Raw genomic sequence first — 24,241 nt, 5'->3', positions numbered from 1 at the left:
TGTCATGAGAGGTCACTCTCTTTAGCGTTCCAGAGTGACCCACACATTAATGGAGATCTGACACAGCTTGTTTCAACACATTCACACAGTGCCCCTCCCCTTGCCCAACACTGCTTCTCACCATGGTTTCCTGTGTAAAGATAACCAGAGCCCATTAAAACATTCACTCCAGCCCAAAAAACAGTGATAATAGCTTGACAGTCATCATACAGGGTGAGTCATTTTATATGCTTTTATGGAAATGCATTTGTCTCATAGATTTAAAATTATAGTAGAACTATCTGATGAATTACAGCTTTAACATGATGCAAAACTGGAAGTACAATACTACAGTGTGACACATAAAGTATGTACTGTAGGCCTGAGGTGTTTTAACATAAGATGGCTAAAGACATGGGCGTACAACAAAAAGATGGGTTTATTTACAGTATTTAGGTTTATTAAATTATATCCTACAGTATATGCTATATACTACTACACTATCCAAAAAGGCAAATAAGTGATGGTGTTTTGTTAGATTAATAAAACTTTGTGTATTTCTAGGTGTCCTGATAAATGAAGTCGTCTCTTTTGGTATGTTTTGTTGGATTATGTTTATGGACTTCTGTAATTTCACTGAAGATCTGTGCCTTCAACATCCAGAGCTATGGGGAAGCAAAGGCCAGCAATAAGAGAGTTATGGAGATTTTGATAAAGGTATATAGATTATTTGAGAATATGACAAAAGTGAAATGTACTTACTGATTAGCACACCTGTCCTAACAGCACAATGAACGGAATGGCTTATTTTGACAAAGATACAAAGAATATTTGAGAATATGAATAAAAATGTATCTCTCAATCTATAAATGTCTTATAAAATTTTTTGAACTTCTAGATCATTTCTCGCTGTGACCTGAGTTTGATTCAGGAGGTTCGAGATTCTAGAGGTGAAGCTGTGTCTGCACTGTTGATGAACCTGAACAGGTATATACACAGCATTTTACTGACACATGTGACCCTGAATTAATGTATAATATAATAATGTTTTCATTTTTCTCCCTCCAGGTTTGACAGATCTCACATTTACTCACATTTAGAGAGTAAACGAATGGGGAAGAAAACCTATAAAGAGCAGTATGTGTACATTTACAGGTAATGAAACATTTATAATGTGTGTTATGTCACTAAAACACACAGAGAAAGTGATCGTCTGTGAACAAACCTGAATTTTACAAGCACTAGAAGTAATGAAAATAAACTTATCCAGTCTGGTGTGTTCACAGAAAAGACATGCTACAGGTGCAAGAGCAATACCAGCACCCCGAGTTCAACGAGAGCACAGTATTCGCCAGAGAGCCGTTCATCATATGGATCCGTTCTCCCACAACCTGTACGTCATAAACATTCCACAAAGCATTTCTAGTACCAGGAAATAAAATAGCACATTATAGCACAATAATTCTCTCAGATACATTCATATTGAATCTAACCGGTTGTATTATCTTACAGTGGTGAAGAACTTTGTCCTTATTGGTCAGCACACCTGTCCTAAGAGTGCAATGAAAGAAATGGAGGCACTGTATGAGGTCTTCCAAACAGTCAGGAGGAAATGGAAAACTGAGGTACACCAAACTCATTAATATACAGACAGAATGATAGATTTGTATATCATTTCTTTTTTTACCTTTCTTATCTAGAATGTGATGTTTCTCGGGGACTTAAATGCAGCTTGCAGCTATGTTACCAATAAAGGACTGAAAAACGTGCGTCTCAGGAATGACCCAAGGTTCCACTGGCTGATTAGAGATGAACAAGACACTACAGTGCGTGAAAAAACACGCTGCGCTTACGACAGGTCTTACTTTCTTAGCAAACCACAGGAACAATAGAGTGCTACAAGAATGACATAATTTTGAAGGCCAACCAAGAAGTTACCATTACACCAGTTCCCTAGGATTTTTGTATTGACTTTTGGATTATTCTAGAAGCTCTATGACCTGAAGGGAAAAAAAAGAAGATTCTTTCACAAATGAACACAACTTTTGTGAAATTTTAAGGCCTAAATACAGTCACCAGATGTAAAAAGCTAAAGTTACGCTATAAACAAACACCACTACCATCTACAAGTCAGCATGAAAATGGTTTGCAAGAGTGTGATTAGAAACACAAAGAGGCTTTAAAGTGGACTAGTGAAGTTGCTTGTTTCCAGGTTTTAGGGCTCATTCCTGCAGCACTCTATAGCATTCTCAGTCTAAACTACAATTTTACAATGGCATACCAGTCTATGTCAGATAGTAAAATCTTTATTAAAAAACCCTTTAGGATTATTATTCATGGCAAAGAACTCATTTCTGGAATAGTTCCGGAATCTGCTCAACCATTCAACTTCAAAGAGGAATTCAATCTATCTGAGGAAGAGGTAAACAGCATTGCAAAACAGTTAATTCATAAAACCGTGTAAAATGTATTAAAAATGTTTGAATTTTTTTGTCTTTTTTTGCACCTAGGCTTTGGAAGTCAGTGACCACTATCCTGTAGAGGTGGATTTGAAAGCAAACCATCGCTACCTCCTGCGCCATGAACTGTGAAATTAAAAATATCAGTGAATATGACCTTCACTCTTAAAAATAAAGGTGCTTCAAAAGGTTCTTCACAGCAATGTCATAGAAGAAACATTGTGGTTCCACAAAGAACTATTCAGTCAAAGTTTCTTTAAAGAACCATCTCTTTCTTACCTTTTTATAATGTGGAGAACCTTTTTTTGCCACAAAGTACCTTTTGAGAAACAGACAGGTTCTTCAGAATTTCTTCAGAAAAGGTTCTTCTAATATTATATAATTATTTGCCTGATACTGTGATAATTTACTGGTTCAATTTCCAATACTACATGTGCAGTGTGTACAATTACTACACACATTCACTCTATGTAAATGTTGTCATGCAAGGAAACACTAGGGGCAGTAAAAAAAATACTGTACATGATGTTTAGAGGCTCTGAACTGATAGCACAGAAAGAAAATGTGAATAGATAATGGAACATTAAAGCTTTTATCTTATATTTTATTATGCTGTTTTAGGAAAAACAAGTTGTTTACTACATTAAGCCAATTTCATATCATTCATTAATATTATATATACAAATTATTTTTTATGAATTATGGTGGCCTGGTGCTCTGCTATAGTGTCCTGTAGTGAAGTTGCTAATAGTCGAGATTAAATAATCAACACAATGTCCTCATATTGCCAGTATCACCATTATACCTGAAATTCTATGAAATATAATACATTTGGACTAAAAGCCACAAAACTGTCATATATACACATGAAAGGGTCATAATTTGTCACATTGCATGTTTTGATCAAGAGCAGTAGAAGCTATGCTCTTGTGTTCTTTAATGTCACTAAATAATTCACACTATAAAATCGACTAAAACTCGCAGCACTACAGTGGCTCACTAAAAAAGAAACCTCTCAGAATGTATACTGAGCATCTTGTTCATTTTAAAAACCTTTTACATTATCTGATGGAAAGCCACAGCAGCGTTTTGAATACAATTTCTGTGTAACTCATGCGGAGGATGCATCAAATTAGAGGAGATGTGTGGTGTGGCTGTGCTTCTCAAACCACAACCTACAAAATGGCATACAAGGCTGGGTTCCTGCTGCACTAACACGCATGCACACACACACACACACACACACACACACACAAGACGTTAATAATAGTAATCAAGCAAATATAACTTGACATATTTGATAAGTTAACTATTGATATTTTAACAATGTTGATTTAAATTGCATGTTCATGCGACTGTTTTTTTGTTTAGTAACAAATTCTGTGTTGATGTTCTTGTTGCCATGACCCTGTTTGAACAGGAAGCAGCTATGACACAAAGCAGTACGCGACACACTCTCATTTTGTCAAGTGGTAAAACATTCAGAGTGTCTGTCATGTTTGAATCTGATTTTGTCTGTATGGGATGAAATTAAACACTTTACACCTCCTGCTGTGTCAAAAATAAGATGGATAAAAACATTGCTGATATTCTGAATGATGCATTCAAAGGTAAGATTTTTGTATAACACTTTTTGTTTAATGAAGTAAGAAAAAACTTTATAGTCATTTGCGCAAATCATGCCATATGACCTCACCACTAAACTGTGGAATTCCAGAAATATTTTGGATTGAGGAATAAAATTTCACCTATTTAAAAGAAAAGTCCATGAAAAGATGTCCCAATGTACCAGGATGTGATCTGTTTTTCTACAGATTTTTTTCTCACAGTGTAATTAGTACTGATGTGTGTACTCTTTTTCTCTAATAGAAACAGAGACAGACTTTGAGCATCTAAACTTTGATGATGGCGCAGCAACCGCACACAGCATTAATGTACCTCAAAATAAGCCAGACATGGAGGAGGACGACAATCACAGAGAATCCAGTGGATCTGATTCTGACATAGATTTAAAGTGGACGAATAGGGAAGAGGAAACTAAACACTGTTTTGAGAACAATAGGAACTTCTCTTTAGATGAACAAAGCATGAAGGCAGGATCTACACTTTGTGGTTCATGGGATGACAACGATGCAGTCAAAAATAAGACACAAACCCAAAACCAGCAATTAAGCTTACACGAAGAGGACAGCAGAGAAAGTGAATTTAAGATACATGAAGATATCCATCAAATGAGCCAGGAACAATCTGAAGATGTCAATGTGCTCGAAATGGTTCTCCCAAAAGGAACTCACTCTGGTCTGGATACAATGAGCACATGGACTCAGGAGGAGACCACATCTCATCTACTGTCCTACCAGATGGTGGATAAATCTGAAAATGAGAGCTCAACATTAAAAGAGGAAAGAATGGAGCCTGACAGCACTGAGGAACATATCCTTCAGCATGCACCAGATGATGAGCAGCTCAATCATTTTAGTGCCGTACAGTCAACACTGCAAGATTGGCCAGTAGCATCAGTGGAGGTCCAGTCTATGGATGAGATAAAAGAGTTTGTGGAACTCATGGCTCATGGAACTGTAATGGAAGGTTCTGCTGAGACTGATTCATCTGAAAACATAAGTGTTGGTGAGTCACATCCATCAGTGAAAACAGACCAGAACAACAAAGAACATTCAGAAGTTGAAGACACTGGAGAAAATATCAACACTTTGTTACCTGGGACGTTTTGGTCTCAGGACATTCTGAAGCTTGATGAATATGACTGGGACATTAATGGAGAAGAGGTGATCTGTGATGAAGAGGACAATTACCTGGAAGAGCTGGAGAACGATGAGGAGGAGAACGAGAGGGACTGGGAGAAAGAAAAGGCAAGAATTGAAGCATTTAACAGATACTACGAGTCTGTCGAAGGCGAGGACACCAAGGGTAAATGCTCATTTGTGAACCATCTAAACTTCATAATTTATCGCATTTTTATTAGGACAATTTTTAAATTTTGGTCAATTCTTTCCCAACAACAACAACAGGGAGAAGCCACAAAGTGACATTTTGTTTGGAGCCAGAATCCTCTCAGTATGAGGAGGATAGTTACAGGTAAGACAGATTTCAACATTTGACACTTCAAAAGGAAAGTGTATTGTGTTATGTACATATCTTATACTTTAGTGCACAATACAAGCTCAGAAATTTTATTTGCGTGTGATATTTCCACACAGTAGTGAAGAGGAACTTAGCACAATAGGTTGCATCAGTGAGTTGCATCCTCCAGAGTCCAGTTCAGTCAAACAAGATCAAAGCAACAAGCAAGACAGCTGGGAACCCCCACACATCAGAGAAAATAACAGCACCCTTCTGCTGGATGAGGACTACATGAAGCTTGATGATTATGACTGTGATATTAATGAAGAATTTAAAATGAACTCAAGTATAAGGATCTGTGATGATGATGACGATCACGATTTCTTGGAGAAGCTGAAAATTGAAATAGAGAGGGATATGAAGCAGGAACAAGCGAGAATTGACGCATCTAACAGATATTATGAAGAGGACCAAAATGAGGGTAAGTGCTGAAATTTTCTATAGAATTACTCTGCCGTTCAATAATTTGGGGTCAGTAAGATTTTTTTTAAAGAATTTAATACTGAATAATAACTCTGAATGTTATTCAGCAAGGATGCATTAAACTGATCAAAAGAGGCAGTATACATTTATAGTTAAAGTACAAAAAAAGATTTCAAATAAATGCTGATCTTTCAGAATCCAGAAAAAATGTATTATGATTAAATTAAGCAGTTTAACTATTTTCAACATTGATGACAATAAGATATGAGCCCCAAATCAGCATGCTGAAGACTGGATTAATGGCTGCTATAAATTCAGCTTTGGCATCAAAGGAATAAATTACATTATAAAATACATTAAAAAAGGAAACAGTTATTTTAATATTCACAGCAATATGTTTTTTTTAACGATCAAATAAATACAAATACATTTTCTTTCAAATATGTAATGTACACACATTCACTTTCAATACTCACTTTCAAGTCCCCTATAAAAAAGATTAAATGACAGTGTATTGCTGGGAAATGAGTTTTTGTAGCTCTAATGTCAGGGCATGGTGTTAGTATCAAGATCATTGGTTCAGATAAAAATGCCTGCTAAATGAATAAATATGTACATTTCTCTCAACAGTCACAGACAGGACCCACAAAGTTATGTTAAGATTTCGCCAACAATCTTGTCAAAATGAAGAAGATAATGATAGGTAAGATGGATTTCATTCAGCTTCAAATATCGTTCATATTTCAGATTTGTAAGTTTGCATTTTATATTGTCCTGCAGCAGTGAACAGGAGTCAAACACAGAAGATGACACTGCCAGCATTCTGAGGACTGACGTGAGAACATCAGATCATCAAGCAAACAATAAAATGATCAAATAATACTAGTAATCAGTCATTGTCTTACTGCTATTCACATGTTTCAGGACCAGAGTGATTCTGATGAACCAAATGAGAGACGCTTGTACACAGGAAGGTACAAAGTTTTACCAAAGGGGTTACAAAAGGCAGACAAGCAGCTTAAGGAACAACCCAGGAGAAATAAGGTAAATATTAATTGGCTTGAAATTAAAGGAGTAAATACATTTTTCATAGAAATGCCCGTTCTGATGCTGTCATTATTAATGTACAATTCAAGTTACTGTTTCAGCCTCAAGCACAACAGCTTTAAAGTCATTAATAAATAAATAAAGCCAATAATCTACACTAACAGTTTAGACTGTGACCGAACTCTGTTTTGACCTCTCTATAGTGTCTTGTCCTGCTGCGTTCAGTGTTAGCAGTGAGTCTAGCCACGGCGGTGGGTGTGCTGTCTTACTGGTGGGCCACAGACAGCCTGGACTGGATCTACTGAATTCGCATGAATCTTGGATATTCAACATGATTCAAAACACACATACACAAAGAAATCAAGGCCTCTGCAAGTATGACAAAAAAAAACATTGCACAAGGCCATGCAAAATCTCATGAAAAAGACCAACCAGCAGGCTGAGACAAAACCAACTTTATTTCCTTACAGTATGCAACCTAATAGTGTAATGTTTGAACAGCGCTTTGAAATACAGCTTTGAAAAATGTTTATATCTTTTAACATGGTTATCCCTGTATTTTCATGTAAACCACATCTAGATAGATTAATCTTCTTCCTTTTTATTTGGAAAAGTGATACATTTGCAGATGTATGTGGTCTCTGGGCCCTACAGGAAACCTGTACAAACAAGTGCTTTCAATGTAAAACTGACCTGGAAAAACAAAACAAATAAATACAATTGTGACCTTTTCAATTCCTTTATCCCCGACTATATCTGATTGCAGTTGAAGGGACTTTCATTGCTATCTCATTTCTCATCCTATTAAGTTGTCAACAAGCTATATTCCATAAACATGCCATGCAGTTAATGTATTTTTAGGTCTGATTATTATTCAGTGCTTTCTTCACTACAGCATAAAACATGATATCATAGTGCAGGTTACCAATTCTAGAAAATTTAAACTGATTGTCCACAATAGCTTGGATATTTCTCCTCTGACCATCACCAGGGGTCCTGCAAATATTATAGTTCCTCAAAAAGTATGTGTCTCTCTCCCTAAGTACCTTGACTTTAAATAAAAAACTAATTCATCTTTCCATCCTACTGATAAGAAATGTAAGAGGGAAAAAGTACCTGTAAGGCATGCTCAGCTTTCTGCCGTCTTTTTCTTTGGCTGAAATAATTTTCTCCGGCTGAAATAATTTTCTCCAAAGGAACCTTTCACTTTAAAATGTTCATTAAATGCTTACTATGAACACATGCCCTGATTAACTACTCGTTTCATAACAGTCTCATAATGCATTTCAGGAAAAGACAATGCAAATAAATAAATAAATAAATATCTCATGAATTAAAATGACAGTTTTAAGGTAAAGTGCATTAGATACTGTATTAGATGTGGTGACTACGCAAACTAATAAAGAAGAGGTGCCTTTTTTGATTTGAAGATCCATGCCAGTAATTGAATACACACAATCATTTCCGCTTGTGAATGCACACATCCTTAGCCTCCATGTTTGGGGTCTTTTTTTTTTAATTGCAGTTTATGATTATTTCTCACTGCTGTGGCATCAATGCAGTCGGTAATCACTCCCACATTTTATTTTTCGACATTGAAAATGATTCACTTCATCAAGTCCAAATGGCCACATACACATCCATCAGCTACATCCAGGATACTGGTCCGTTATACAAACTCCAAACTATTTCAGACCAGGCCACATCCGGTCACCGAAAGGCCCCTCTCCGGTAAACGAAAGAGGGGACGGCGCTCCCGGCGTATAGGGGTCAGAGTCCGTATCCGACTCCCCCTCTGCCAGATAAGGCCTGAGACGGTTGCACAGTGTCCCGCCGCTTCTACCAAAAAGCCCCAGACTCACCGGGGGCACGTAATCCTCTTCCCTGGCCTGAGAAATGCTAAAGCCGCTAAAAGAGCGCTCTAGTTCCTCATGGTCCACTGAGGGAATGGAGAGGGACGCGTCGCTCTCGACGGCCGCCTGCTGCTGGACGGGTATCCTGGACCTACGTGAGCGGCTGCTGTCCCCGTTCTCATAGAACGGCGGAGGAGGGAGGCGGTACAGCGAGTGATCATCAGTGCCTATCGGCGAAACTCCTCGGCTGTTGTTCCAGAGAGGCACACTGAGGGGATGGTCATCCTGTTGATGCCATGAGGTAGAGGGCCGACACTGGTTGGGACCAGGATGGACAGGGGACACACTCTTTTTATTCTCGTCCTGTGCTTTCTCGCTCTTATCGTCAGGGCTGTGGTAGGGAGGAGCAGGGTAAGGGATTTTAAAGCCTAGGAGGGCTTCGGTCTCAGATCGTGGGATGCCCATATGTGTGGTGTACACGCTGACCAAAAAGTTGAGTTTGAGGTCCATTGCCCCCACCTGCACAAAGAGAGACAGCGAGGCCCTTTAGCACTGACATATACATTCTTAAAAATAAAAGTTCTACAAGGGGGTTTACACATAGAAGAACCCTTTTTGGTTCCTTAAAGAACCTTTCAGTAAACAGCTCTTAAAAGAATAATTTTCTTTCTAATGGTGTGTGTGCACACCAAACACGAAGCGAATATTCTCATTGCATTATTGCTAGATTAGATCTAGATTACTCGCGGGATGTTTTTCGTGTCACTCATGTGCAGGGGTGCCGCTACGGATTCTGGGACCCTGGACAGCATATTCACTAGGGCCTCAAATTTAGGCCCTGGCCCGAGACGCTCAGGCCTTAGCCCGGCCCGTGTCCGAGAGCTTAACAGAATTACCAGCCCAAGTCAGTCCCGAGCCCGTCTTTTTCCCCTTCTTCCAAATCAGATTATACTGTTTCAGCTATTAAAATAGTTCAGTTTTGTATGTAATGGCAAAGTGATTATATTTCGTTTCGTTTTTTTAATTAAGTTAATTTAGAAAAACGTTTGGAGCATTTTATTGTTCGTTAAATAAGTTTTTTTCTTTCTTAAAGTAACGACCAAGCGGCCAGCAGCAGACCGGCAGGCTGATCATAGCCATGTTTGATCAATTTAGCCTTCTCAAATCATCATGACTTGCCTAAAATAAAATCTATAGATATACTAAAACAGTTCAAGCATATAACAATGTTTAAACGTTAAACCTAGATAAATTTAAGTCAACTACATACTGACCTGCACATTTATATTTATATTTTTTATCTATCTTTTTATTTTATTCTTTTATTTTATTTATTTTTTTCTACTTTTCTTCTCTTAATATTTGTATACTTTATAATTGCACTGTCCTTGGAGCAGACCTGACCTACATTTCACTGCTGGTTATACTCTGTATAATTGTGTATGTGACAAATAAAACTCTTGAATCTTGAATCTTGAATGTGCGCTGCATCCTAGTTTGAGTGGAAGCTAAAGCGCAGGACATGGAGGCACCAGCGCAATCAATTGCACTTTTTTCAATGGAAACAACTTACGCCATAATTTTTGCTCATAAAAGTAAGAGTAATACATCATTCGTAACTGTAAAGGGTCTACTTTTATTTGTGTGCACTCACAATATCAACAAAACTTTTTGTAAAATATATAAAATAATTTTATAAAATAAAGACATGATGTGCCGTCTCGTCTTGAACAGGAGTGCTTCACAAAAATGAACGAAAGTCAGCGAATACATGCCTCACAGACATGATAAATATATCTATAGAAAGCTTTAAATTACTAAGTAATCTAAAGTAAATCTAATCGAAAACAAAAACTCTTTCATTGTAATCCGTGAAGATGCACTTCACCGATTCACTTCAAGGCGCGTCTAATGAGATGGCGAATCAGGATCATCATCATCATCTTTGCGACACTGACACAGAAAACGCTAGTTTATTAGTAAATAATTCAAATATATCCTTACTATTTCCCCCCGACACATTCATGGTAATTACTTTTGCTGGGGCTTTGCAGCAAGCTTCAGCCTATTGCGTGCAATTGAACGCAGAACTCTTCATCTGCGCTGATGGAACTCGCTGCTGCTGCGGGACACTAAACACCATCGAGCTGCTCTCAGTCATGGCACGGTCTCATGTCGTTTCCATCAGCGCAGCAAGTTTTTTCATCACTAATTGATGGATGTCTAAAATATAAAAATAAGGAGAAGCCTAAAACAGGCCCGAGGCCCGGACCCCGTCTGAACTATGATGTGAAAATTGGCCCGAAGACCGGACCTAGAGGTGTAAAAAAAGTCAGGGCCCGGGCCGAAATGCAGGGCTCTAGCGTTCCCCTCGGTAGAAATCACGTTTCCCCCTCGGGGGTCCCCCCCATCGTCGGGCCCTTAGAATCATCCTAACTCCCCCCCTTATGGCGCCCCTGCTCATGTGAATAAAAACATGCCATAATGCTCTCCTCCATTTTCTGATTCAACCAGTGTCAAAAAGCTCTTCGCTGATTGGCTTGTGCAAAAACGTGTCGTGAATTTTCCACTTAATGTAAGTTGAAAATTTTCAACTTGCGTATAAGATGCGTTTGAGGCGTATATTGCTTTTTCGTAGCAATTTCGTCGCCCGGCGAGAACTCACAACGCATCTTTGCATTGACTTTGTCAATGACAATTTACTCACACTAATAATTAAATTATTTTAAGATTTTAAGATTTTAGTGTGCACAGATTTTTGTTTTCACTTTAAAGAACGTTCTGTGGAATGGTTCCATGGATGTTAAAGGTTCTTTATGGAACCATAGATGCCAATAAAGGACCTTTATTTTAAGAGTGCATAATGCTACACTTAATGAACTTGATGTACAGTAACATGCTTCACCTGCTTTTCCATCTTGTTAAGACGTCCCATCATGCTTGGGTCCTCAGCCATCTCTCTGTCACTTTTGGGCTTGTCCTTTTCTCCTGCTGCGGCTCCCTTTCCCACAATCTGATCCACTCTAGTGATCCAATAGACCATCACTTCGACACATAGTCAATACACCCTCATCCACACTGAGATTCAGTGGTTAACTGTGCACTGTACCTTGTCAAGTTAACAGAAATTAGCTTTATGGAGGAGAAATTGAGCATGCGAATGCAAACATAGGACAGCAAGGTTGAAATAAGAGGGAAGATGATTGAAGCCTGATTTGCTGAAAGTGAGTATATGCCATATTGCATGCTGCATGCAATACTGCAAAGTTGTTAATCAGCATGCATTCATCAGGGACGTGGGACTTCAAAAATCAAGATGACTCTTGGAATCTTGAAAATGTGACTCTTTCAAAGCTGCAGAATTACACTAAGATAGCTCACAATACTGCAGTGAAAACACATTTGAGTGTCTTTCCAAAGTTATTGACAGCAGTGTTGAGGAGAAACTAACTAAAAATGAAGAAAAAAATTTACTTTAAACTTTTCAGTATGAAAATCTGATTATTCTAGTGAATCATTTGTCCTAAAAGGCCTCATCTATCAAGTGTGATTCTTTCAATTAATTTTTTTTACTTTATATATGCATATATATACAGGTACATCTCAATAAATTAGAATGTCGTGAAAAAGTTCATTTTTTCTTGTAAGTTATTTCAAAAAGTGAAACTTTCATATATTTTAGATTCATTGCATGTCAAGTAAAACATTTCAAAAGTTTTTTTGTTTTAATTTTGATGATTAGAGCTTACAGCTCCTGAAAGTCAAAAATCAGTATCTCAAAATATTAGAATATTTACATTTGAGTTTCAGTTAATGACCATCCCTACAGTATAAATTCCGGTATCTCTTGTTCTTTGAAACCACAATAAAGGAGAAGACTGCTGACTTGGCAATGATCCAGAAGACGAACATTGACACCCTCCACAAAGAGGGTAAGTCACAGAGGGTCATTACTGAAAGGTGTGGCTGTTTACAGAGTGCTGTATCAAAGCATGTTAAATGCAAAGTTGACTGGAAGGAAGAATTTGGGTAGGAAAAGGTGCACAAGCAACAGGAATGACTGCAAGCTTGAGAATACTGTCAAGCAAAGCTGATTCAAACACTTGGGAGAGCTTCACAAGGAGTGGACTGAAGCTGGAGTCAGTGCATCAAGAGTCATCACGCTCAGACGTCTTCAGGAAAAGGGCTACCAAGTTACTTCTGAACCAGAGACAACGTCAGAAGCATTTTACCTGGGCTGTGGAGAAAAAGAACTGGACTGTTGCTCAGTGGTCCAAAGTCCTCTTTTCAAATGAAAGTAAATTTTGCATTTAATTTGGAAATCAAGGTCTGGAGTCTGGAGGAAGAGTGGAGAGGCACAGAATCCATGTTGCTTGAAGTCCAGTGTGAAGTTTCCACAGTCTGTGATGATTTGGGCTGCCATGTCATCTGCTGGTGTTGGTCCACTGTGTTTTCTGAAGCCCACAGTTAACGCAGCCATCTACCAGGAACTTTTAGAGCACTTCATGCTTCCTTCTGCTGACAAGCTTTATGGAGATGCTGATTTCATTTTCCAGCAGGACTTGGCACCTGCCCACACTGCCAAAGGTACCAAAAGCTGGTTCAGTGACCATGGTGTTACTGTGCTTGATTGGCCAGCAAACTCACCTGACCTGAACCCCATAGAGAATCTATGGGGTATTGTCAAGAGGAAGATGAGAGACACCAGACCCAACAATGCAGATGACCTGAAGGCCGCTATCAAAGCAACCTGGGCTTCCATACCACTTCAGCGGTGCCACAAACTGATCACCTCCATGCCACGCTGAATTGAGCCAGTAATTAAACCAAAAGGAGCCCCTACCAAGTATTGAGTACATATACAGTAAATGAACATACTTTCCAGAAGGCCAACAATTCACTAAAAATGTTTTATTTATTGGTCTTATGAAGTATTCTAATTTGTTGAGATTTTTGTTAAATGTGAGTCTAAATCATCACAATTAAAAGAACCAAAGACTTAAACTACTTCAGTCTGTGTGCATTGAATTTATTTAATACACGAGTTTCACAATTTGAGTTGAATTACTGAAATAAATGAACTTTTCCACGACATTCTAATTTATTGAGATGCACCTCTATATATATATTTGTGCTGTCAAAAATAGCGCAAGCGATACATTTCCAGTTTAAGGCAGTTAACGCAAGGGCGAAGCTAGGGTTGGCCACCCCACTCACAACTGCTGTTTCTGCCTCTTTTTTCTTGACAAGAATTGTGTTTATTTAGACGCAGAATGTCTTCACGACCACATCAAATGGGAGACTTTTCAGACGTGCACTCAACTTTGCCTCAGTGCCAGTCGCGAGTCAAATGAGCGTGGAAAAGCTACAGGTGACAAAGAGCTTCAATAGAACAACAGAGAACTGCGGTCAGATGAGATGTTGTCAAGTTATATGTCAGTAAAAATGTATTTTCCTGTCCTGTCAGCCGTTATACTGTGCTCGTAGCACATGCTCTTTGATTGCACACACAAAAATGGCGGCACGCACTGTAGCCTGTATCATTTCATAATTAAGCGCTTCACGTTCAGCAATGGAAGCTCTTAAAGTAATAGCAGCCAAATAACCTAATAACCCAGCTGCTGTGATGTCTGTTAATCAAAGAACAAAAGAAAAAATAAGAAATCAATAACTTGTGTAGCTTTAAGGATTCATCTATGTTTAATTTAGAATTTAGTGTTGATACTTTAATTCAATTTCTGTATATTTCCCACTTGCTGAAGGGCACAGGTAAATATGACATTTATTATAAATGGGGTTATGTGAAGATTGTTTTAAGTTCAATTAAATTATCTGTTGTATTTTTTAAAGTCTAATAAATGGTAAAATTGATGGCTCTCAATTATACTGTAATGTTAATATAGTCAACATTACATACAGTCAATGGTTAAATATTAGGGAAATAAGACGTCAGTAGTATCAGTGATACTCACCTTCAGGCATAAATAGGATGCCACTAAACAAAGATTAAAAATATACTGTCTTTATGTTGTCTCTACATTAATTTGAAGATTGAATGTAAAATTATTGCAATATAAAAGTATATTATATAGCATTGGTCAGAATTTTTTGTTTTGATATTGTTAAACAAAACTTAAACTTCAGTAAAACTGATAATGAAATAAAAATAACATTTAAATAAATGTATTATTTAATTACATTTATAAAAAAAATGAAAAAGGCAAAAGCACATAATGAAATTACAAAAAACCAAACATATAAAAATTCTAAATATTAAAGCAACAATTGTATATAATTACTAAAATAACTAATAGTAAAATAACACTGTCTGACTCTATCTAGCAAAATCTGTTCGATTAGTTGGTTTATGTAAATTAATAATAAAATAGTTTCATCAATTCAGGTGCCTGCGCTGCATATTTGGTCAACATTTTATAACAGAATATTTTGTTAAATTTTGTTGTTAGTTATTATTTGTACAAAAAATAAATTAATAATAATAATAATGTAGTTTGGTACTGTCATCTTAATTGAGATTCATATTCATTTGTTCAAAAATACAGTAAAATATATCATATTAAATTATAAATGATATCATCATATAGTTGTATTTAGAAAGATTTTGCGCTCTTAAAGTAGCTTCCCAGCAAAGTTAGTCAGACATACTGCACCAATGGCAAGGAATTTGACTTAATAATAAATAATGTGGGGAAATAAATGAAAAATAATCCAAAAATGTCACCGGATTCCATGCCTTATGATGCTTTGTGTGTTACACACTGTACGTTTCGTTATTCTCTCTTCTTTAAACCCTGGGACAACATGCACAATTGCATCTGTCCCCCGTTAACCAGGCTGCATGGTCACGCCACAGTGCGTTGAATTATTGTACAGCAAAAACACTTTTTATTAATCATAAATGATTTTTCAAAAATGTTCATATGCTCAGTTCTAAAGCAGTGTATTATTTATGGATAATTATATCTATACAAAATGTAAATCTTTCTCAAGGTGAACATAAAATAACCGATCTAGAAACAATCCAACCAGTTAATGACAAGTTTCCCCTCATGATATGATTTAATTGTCATGACACTGCAGCTCTTAATCCAATGCTGTCCAATAATAAACCCATTCAGCCTGGGAACGCTAATGGCGAATGATTACGTACTTCTTGTGACGAGGGGTCGAGGGGGGAGGGGGACCCACAATCAAATCTATCCTGGCAAAGTACACAGACAGAACATGGATACCAAGCATCATCAAGCAACACATGGAAACCACTCCCTGTACCACAGCAAGGACCGTCGACAAATAAGAAAGAATATATTCCATACATGTCTGTTCTCACCCACTTCTAGGAACAGTTTCATGTTTACAGGTATAACAGAAATGGTTTTTGCTGTTGGAATATATTGGTATATGTGTGGATGTAATTTCACAACATATATGAGGCTTATTTGAGAGAAAAGGAGTGAATCTGAATTCAAATAATTTTGAATGTGACACAAAAAATTAAATCACTGTGAATGTGATTTTGATCGAGCAGTGTTGAATTCTCATCCTGCTTTAGACTGTTTTTATTTAATCTTTCTGTAATATCAAATAATGACCACCAGAGGGTGCTGCTCACAATTCAGCTGCAGCTCTTGCCAAATACTGATTGACTATTGAAGCAGGTGGATCCTGTCGTTGTTAGGTTACCGCGATGGTGAAAACTTTGTGATTTGATTCTTTTGTTATAGACAGACTAAAGTCTTGCCTGGACTGAAGGTTTTTGATGCGTGACAGCATGTCCAGATGGCCTGCTGAATACTGCTCGATCACATCCATCACATCATAAGGCCTGAGGCTTTCTTTAAATCTTCTCTTAGACACCAGGAATCGCATAATACTGGGAAAGACCGAAGAAGACTTTAGTTAGGTGTAACATATCTGACAATTACAATTCAAAGCAATAATTATAGAATTTAAAGGGGTCATGAACTGAGAAATCTAAATTCCCTTGATCTTTCGATATATAAAAGATGTCATTGTGCTATAAAAATATTCTGTAAGTTTCAGAACTCAAAATTTTCTTGTTAGTCTATGAACAGCTTATTTTGCAGCCAATAATAGTGTTGATAAGCACCGCCTCCGCAGAAGATCAACACCTGCCTCTACATCACTGTCTGTTTAGCCCTGCCCAGTGACAAACGCAGGTCTATGCAGAAACCAAACGATAAACTTTATTTGATGAACTTTATTTTTAATGAAGTGCCAGACTGCACCAGTAAGAACTTGGTCCTTTGTTCACTTCATATTACCACAGATTCGTTTACAAACAAGGCACAATTCGACACAGGATTTTCAGAAAGATTGAAACTAAAAGACGATGATGTGTCAACAATATTGGATTCGATGTCGTACCTCACAAGTGTTATTAACTGCTTTTATTACGTGATCACTATTGCTTTGTCTGATATTACAGATCATTTGATATTTAACCTAAATCAAGTGTCCGAGCAGTGTCCATCTAGGAAGGACGTAGACTGTCAAACATACATAAGTGTTGGCCAATCATAGCAGTGGGAATTTACTTCCGAGTCTACAATGTGCTACGCCTATTCAAACAGAGCGTTCCGATGAGGGGGTAAAAAAAATGGTAAATAGCCTATTACTTCTAAATTGTTTAGTTTTTTTATATAAAATCTTCATAACATAATAAGTGGAGATCAGTAAAAAACAGGCAGTTCATGAGCCCTTTAATAAACATTTGATTGTCCCAGCAGTTAAATTAGTGTTTTAAGCCTTTTTGAATAATTATTAATAATGGAAAAAAATGCATACATATTTCATTAAACATTTGTAAATTTAAAAAAAGTGTTATTCTGTTTTTAACAATAATTGTAATTACACTGAATTGTTGTGAGAGCAAATATTTATAGCCTACCCCTAGTCTTATCTAGCCTGGAGATTGGTGCCTCTTACCAGATCGCTCTGATGGTGAGCTTGAGTCCTGGAGACAGATCCGGCACAAACTCACAGTGGAAACCTCTGTCATCCCCAAAATCTTCTGGAAGACTTGCCTCTACAACACACAAAACAACAGGCTGCTCCCAATGTAAAGAGTCCTAATGTTAACAAAGAACAGCCCTGTGACAAGATTTAAGATTACAGAAAACATCTGCCATGGCAGACATGCTCGATAAACTGCTAAAGGCACTCCACATTATACAACAGTTAGTTCCAGTCCTTGAATTAGATTGGCTGAGCAGCGTTCCAAGAGTGATATTTACTGTAGTCCAACAGCACTGTGACTTTTCACTGTTATCACTCTGCCTGTCGGCATTCCCACTGTTCTCAACCACAGTATCAAGTTGAAGTTGTGTGAAGTTACTTGAAATAACAACTTTTTTTTACAGAACTGTTGTATAAAATCAATATCACACTTGCAAATGATGATGTTGTTCTGAATATCAGCATGACTGTAGGAATGAGACTATGCCCAGCCATGCTGAAATTCAGTACAATGATTGCTCATGTGATATTGCTAGAGTAAAACCCATCATAGATCATCGTACAGGTTTCATAAGGGTGAGTAAATGATGACAATTTCAGAGTCATCACAATCAGATCAACAATCAGAGTATCACACAAAGTGTAATTACCCCAAAGTGACTTTTCTTGGAAAAAAGTAAATGCTAAATGACTAGTGAGATTTTATAAATTGAAACTAATTTATTCTACACTTCAGAAGTGCTCAAGGGAAAAAAAATGATTAAAAAGAGCAGAGCACGGTCAAATTTTTCACGGTGAAATTGATATCCCTCCTAATCTCATGATCACTATGTCAGCATTAGTCAGAAGCCTCAGACATGCTTTAATATTTCAATGTGCATTTGGAGCTGAAACAATAGTGTTACTCATGCATGAAGCACTTACCAGAACCTGCTAGCCTGAGCATTTACCGCAATAGCACATGTGAGAGAAAATTTTGTGCACCTAACAAAATCTAACAAATTTCAACCCCCTGAAAAATGCTGGTTAACATGTAAAGCTGGGACAAAAAAAGCTTAAATATTAGTACTACATGTGCCATCCTTATGCCATATGAATGAGGATGTGACAGCCCAAAAAGCATATCCTATTCAAATGACATACATTAACAACCAGCTAGTTGAAACTGCGCAAGACCGATTTTTGGAAACAAACTTGTTTCCTTTATAAGCTGAGAAATTCTTTCATGCAGGTTAGTGCAAAGAACTTGATGGAAAGTGTAAATTGCAAAGTGTTTCATCAACACCTTCATGGAACACATTCTGTCATGGGATGAGCATGAGACCGATATCCAGGCTGAGACAAATGAGTAACATTTTCTTTGCTCTACTGTCGCACTTCACTGTCATATGGTTGACAGATAAGGCTAATATAGCTGCTGTAAAAAGTATCCAAGCATCAGTGACGAAATTAATATTTTGATGCTTCAAGTGAGATGAAACTTTCAGCCAAGCGTTCATGACAGAGAGTGTTGGATGATGGGCAGATCTGTAAAGATATGCTGCAGGTTGGTAATTAAGGAGCCATTTTTAAAACATGCATAGTGTTTCTTTAGCAGACTGGTGTTGAGATTTTTTTGGACTAGTGCTAAAAGATGCAGCCCCAGACAACATAATTTGTCTTACTGATTAAGCCCTCAATCGCTGCCAAAATGTTAAGAGAAAAAGAGAGAAAATGTGAAAGATAGAGAGAAAGAAAGAGAGATGAGAGAGAAATGGTCAAAGATGGCAATGACTTCAACCATGCAACTGTATAACACATGGTGTCGCTTATATTAGGCTTATTTTACATTATGAATGGGGGAGATTTGCTTGCACATCATTATAAAGCACTTTCCATGAAAATGATATACTCCAATGTCCAATGACTTAAAAAAACAAAAAAACATTACAGGTACAAATCCCATGTTTTTAAAGAACTTTTAGATAGGGTAGTTAAACTATCAAGTAACATAACAATAATCTAGCATGAAAAGAAGCATGTTGTAAACACATCAACTATCTGCAACCCTCCATTAGAATGGTGATTTTAGCCCAACTCAAATGTTTTGTAACAATAAAAATCAGACATGTCCTAATTGCAAAGCAATCTGTTGAATTGATATTCAATTTATTGCAGTAAAGAACAATTTTAGTATTACAAACTATTCAATTATTTTAAATTATTATTTAATTAAAACAAAAAAACTTAATATTTCTCTGTCTTTCCTTCATTATAAAAAAATATTATTTCTTAAAATTAGGGAACACAAGAAATAATATTATATGGACCATTTATGGTAAGGTAAGAATAACAATAAATAATTATTCATGCTTTTTTTATTTTGCAAATAGTGTTTTGACTGCATTCAATCATTTTTAATTAATAGAAAATCTATAAATAATATATGAACATTTAAGCTATATTTTCAATCCTGTTATTTGTTCAAATACTCATTGTGGCATACCTATTATTATTTTTATTTGTAATAAATTATTTTTGATTTATAAATGTATTTATTTATTTTTTTATGTTTATTGCTAGTAAACAACAAAAACACACATTTTACAATTTTAAAATTGTTTTATTTAGTTATTTAGTTAGTAAGTTGGTTAGCTAGTTATTTAGTTAGTTTCAATTTTAATATTAGGGCTGCCAAAATGGCAAACCTTATAGAAACTGAATTGGACAGAATATGTTGTTTGGCTTTTTTATACCGTATTCATGGATAAAAAAACAAAATTGTATGATTCAGGAAGTGAAATCTATTTCTCGTATTGCTTATGCTGTAGTGTCACTGCTACATAAGTTATTTATACAAATTCATTTAGCTGAGGTCTGTGATACTGTTATTTATCAAACATAATATCTCATCATTTCTACCAGGTGGCCTTTGTGAGAGCAGTGATCGCTGCATTGCTGTGCGTACAGATTCTGATTAAATATAGTCTACTTCTAAGAGAAATTGCTCTGTCATCTCTGTACTTTTTGGATCATATTTCTGGATCATGGCCTAACCTGGAGAACGCTTCATGGCGAAGTCCTCGTCTTGCAACTCAATCAGCACTTTATTTTTTCCAGTAGAGAGAAATGAGAGAGAAACCGATGAGTGTGCAAGGAAGTGAAATACATAAAATGGATCCATTTAAATAGATATATATTTTGAAGTTGAGCACTGCAGAGTTATGCCTAGAGCATAAAACAGGTGATGAGAGAAACACAAAGGAGCGAATTCACTAAACAACTGTGACACTGTAGCGAGCTGTATTTTAGCGCAAAAACCACCCAACCACCCAAAATACAGTTTAACTGAATGTCTTGCCAGGGTAAATATGATAAATCAGCAAATGTTCCTGTGCAAATCTCATTCAGCATGAAATCTTTAGGTGTTTACATGGTTGCCTGATTTGATTTGCAGTTCCTGTAGTGAATCAGATACTAAACAATACAAATGAAGTAGCATGTGCAAAAAAACAACACTATCAGCAGATGCAATTCATTCTTAATGAATTCCCCCCAAAGCATTTTCACCATGGATGAAATATTTTGTGGGGATCAAGCATCTAAGGGCATATAAACCTGCTCCTACAGTTACTGCAACTGAAAAGCCACAAATGGTTCAGCATCAACAAGCATCTTTAGACACTAATACAATGTTCCACTGCAAAACATGGTTTGAAACAGTAAGTTAACGTGTAAAACTTTAACGTGTTTCAGCAAGGGGCTAAACCTATGAAATACAGATCAGTTCTTCTGTAGAGCTGTTTCTTTCAATAGAAACTCACTCCTGCCGTCTTATGAATTCTAATGTATGGACTGTCACTGACACCATCTTTTTGTGCTACGACACATTAAGCAATCCAGTGTGGCATCTGGTTCTGTGCCAGGAAATTACAAACTATTCTTGCTAGCTGCTGAAGTCTCACTTAAAAAAAGAAGAAAAGAAACCTATGCAAAGTGAGTATTGTAAATTACAGGTGAATGTGCGTTTGGAAGCAGCATATACTTTGCACTCAGAATAACAGCGTGTATTCCAATATTCCTGTGTATGTGTGCATAACAACATTCTCTGACCTTCAGAGTTCTGCCGAGAAGCTCCATCTTTCATTCTGAAAGTGTGTTTTGCTTTGTTCCGCTCTGTGAAGCTCAAGCTCTTGGTCACTTTGCTTGGACTCTCTTTGACTCCCTCCTCTGGCTTGGGGGTCTTGGCTTCCTTCCCCCCGGTGCTCTTAGAGGGACTGCCTTTCTCATTCAAGCTGGACTTACGACTGCACAGCAGACACAATGAAGCACAAAAGACAAACCAAAAAAGCAGAGGAAACAGACAAATCATCCTGAGCCCACACTTATAAGTATTTTTCCAGTGTAGGGACAGAAACCATCCAGTGCTTAAAAAGAAAATACTCAGTAAATTATATTAATGACCATCCACTGCAAAAAAGTAATTTTGTATGTCTAGCATTCATTGAAATTTTTTAACTGACATTTGAAACACTGAAATGTAATAATCAAATAATTGCTTAAAAAATACAGTTCTGTACATTTATAAAATGACTGAAACATGTAACCATTAGATACTGTAAGCAATTTCACAACTGTACATTAAAACACATTCTAATTCCTTTACAAACACTAAATGTATCGTTTCTGCATTCTTCTACTTTAATAAAGATCAAACTTACATGAGCAAAGATATGGATAATGGTGCTTCTCAGTCATGCAATGCAATCCACAACTTCTGGATGCAACAGCAGACCCACATGCTGCCACAGCGGAAACTTTTGAACAACAAAGCAATGAAACACATGCATGTTGTCGGGGCATGCTGAAAAAATACACAACTGTTATATTAAACACCTTTTTAAAAACAGCCAAATCAATAAATGAAAAAGTGAGAGACCCCAATACAAACACAAGGCAGCTTGCAGAGGAGGACGGTCTCGTGGGATTGAGGTAAAAAGCGATGGGAAGTGCTTCCAGGTGATAAGTGGGAAAGCTGATCCGCAAGCAAAACTCTCTCACAAAGCTAAACAAATGTCTGCTTCTCTGGTTTGATCAAGACAACATTTTTAGATGCTGGAGAGCAGAACATTTCTCAGCCCACCTGAGCTGACAAGAGATTAAAATACTTCAACACCGATACGAATGTGCACTATGTATGTCTCAAAAAAAGTTTGACTTGAGCTGATGATGGTACACACTGAAGGAATACATTTATAAAAAGGGGGAAAATCAAAGTCAGGAAGGAAAGAGACAAATTCAAATGCTGAAGAGAGAGATCTGGGCGTGCAGATGTTAGTATCTGTGTGCAACGGTACCTATTGCTTCTCGGGCAGCACCCACACAGGGTGTCTTTGTGTGAAATCTCACTACTGCGAATGTGGTTGGAGTGGGTCATGAGAGAGAAAAGATTATACAAGCAGTGGTCAAAAATGGTTTAGGCCATGTCCAAGTGTGGGACCTAAAATCAGAAGTATTTCCCCCCCCCCCTAAACCCCCCAAAACAGCCAACAGAGTTTGAGTTAGGTGTTGTTACACTGAATGAAATGAACTGAATGAGTCACAGGTTGCACTTGATTTTACAGGTTTACAACAGCAGGTCTTTAACAGGGCAGAACACCAAAGTGTGATTGTTTTCTTTAATGAGATGTTCATTCCTCTGAACTGCATTGATTATGCTGTGCCAGTATGACACTAATTCATCTCCCTGTAAATACCACTTGAAGATACTCTAATATAAAGTGCAACCAGGCTGTCTTTGAATAACATTTGTGATTTCAAATGACTTCAAACACAGCAATACGGGCTGTTTTCTCATTTGAAGAATGATGATGGTGATGGTGTTTGAATGAGTTTTTGAATGACGTGATTTGGGAATAGTCAAGTTTCTATGGGAAAATCCAGGACAACAAACCTGGGAGTGACTTCTAGCTGGGAGTCCTTCCTTTAGAAAGAGAGAAGCAATGAAGACATGAGATTAAAGCAGGCAACAACATAAACAAACATTTTAAAAAGAATAACATTTACAGTAATATATTCCCAAATGCTGCAAATTCGAATCTCAGGTCCAGCAGGAATTGTAGGTGGGGGGAGTGAATGTCCAGCGCTCTCTCCACCCTCAATACCACGACTGAGGTGCCCTTGAGCAAGGCTAATATATTTTTATTTTTATTATTATAACAATTTGAGAGAAAATCATCAGCATTTCTGCTGCATAAACTACAAGTTTGTGTAAAACCTTATGTTCTCAAGTATGATGTGATCTAAAGAGCACTGGAAGCAAAAAACATCTGCCCATGTGTACAAAGAGTCACATAATCA

General features: G+C 37.1%; 3 protein-coding genes across 3 annotated transcripts; 2 read left to right on the top strand and 1 right to left on the bottom strand.

Annotated features, from left to right (window-relative positions):
* Positions 1 to 168: 168 nt before the first annotated feature.
* On the top strand, positions 169 to 3,986 carry LOC306849741 (deoxyribonuclease gamma-like). The gene is made up of 9 exons (XM_079385017.1): positions 169 to 213; positions 544 to 696; positions 878 to 966; positions 1,048 to 1,134; positions 1,266 to 1,372; positions 1,492 to 1,604; positions 1,680 to 1,837; positions 2,305 to 2,401; positions 2,490 to 3,986. Exons 2-9 carry the CDS (start codon positions 556 to 558, stop codon positions 2,568 to 2,570), a joined length of 873 nt encoding a protein of 290 aa, XP_079241143.1. The 5' UTR covers positions 169 to 213; positions 544 to 555; the 3' UTR covers positions 2,571 to 3,986.
* On the top strand, positions 3,626 to 7,791 carry LOC306849740 (uncharacterized protein). The gene is made up of 8 exons (XM_079385016.1): positions 3,626 to 4,048; positions 4,308 to 5,366; positions 5,468 to 5,534; positions 5,657 to 6,000; positions 6,633 to 6,705; positions 6,783 to 6,837; positions 6,927 to 7,046; positions 7,253 to 7,791. The coding sequence occupies exons 1-8, from the start codon at positions 4,006 to 4,008 to the stop codon at positions 7,352 to 7,354; spliced, it is 1,863 nt and encodes a 620-aa protein (XP_079241142.1). The 5' UTR covers positions 3,626 to 4,005; the 3' UTR covers positions 7,355 to 7,791.
* Positions 7,792 to 8,734: 943 nt separating this feature from the next.
* Positions 8,735 to 23,318, bottom strand: LOC306849095 (potassium voltage-gated channel subfamily KQT member 2-like; the record flags this gene model as incomplete). Its single annotated transcript, XM_079383947.1, has 7 exons — positions 8,735 to 9,421; positions 11,808 to 11,925; positions 16,074 to 16,124; positions 16,665 to 16,796; positions 17,873 to 17,972; positions 21,995 to 22,188; positions 23,239 to 23,318. 7 exons carry the CDS (start codon positions 23,316 to 23,318, stop codon positions 8,735 to 8,737), a joined length of 1,362 nt encoding a protein of 453 aa, XP_079240073.1.
* Between the last annotated feature and the right edge of the window lie 923 nt (positions 23,319 to 24,241).

This window comes from Barbus barbus, assembly GCF_936440315.1.
Source record: "Barbus barbus genome assembly, chromosome: 29".
In the NCBI taxonomy this organism is placed as follows: Eukaryota; Metazoa; Chordata; class Actinopteri; order Cypriniformes; family Cyprinidae; genus Barbus; species Barbus barbus.
This window is presented reverse-complemented; position numbering and strand designations above follow the sequence as displayed.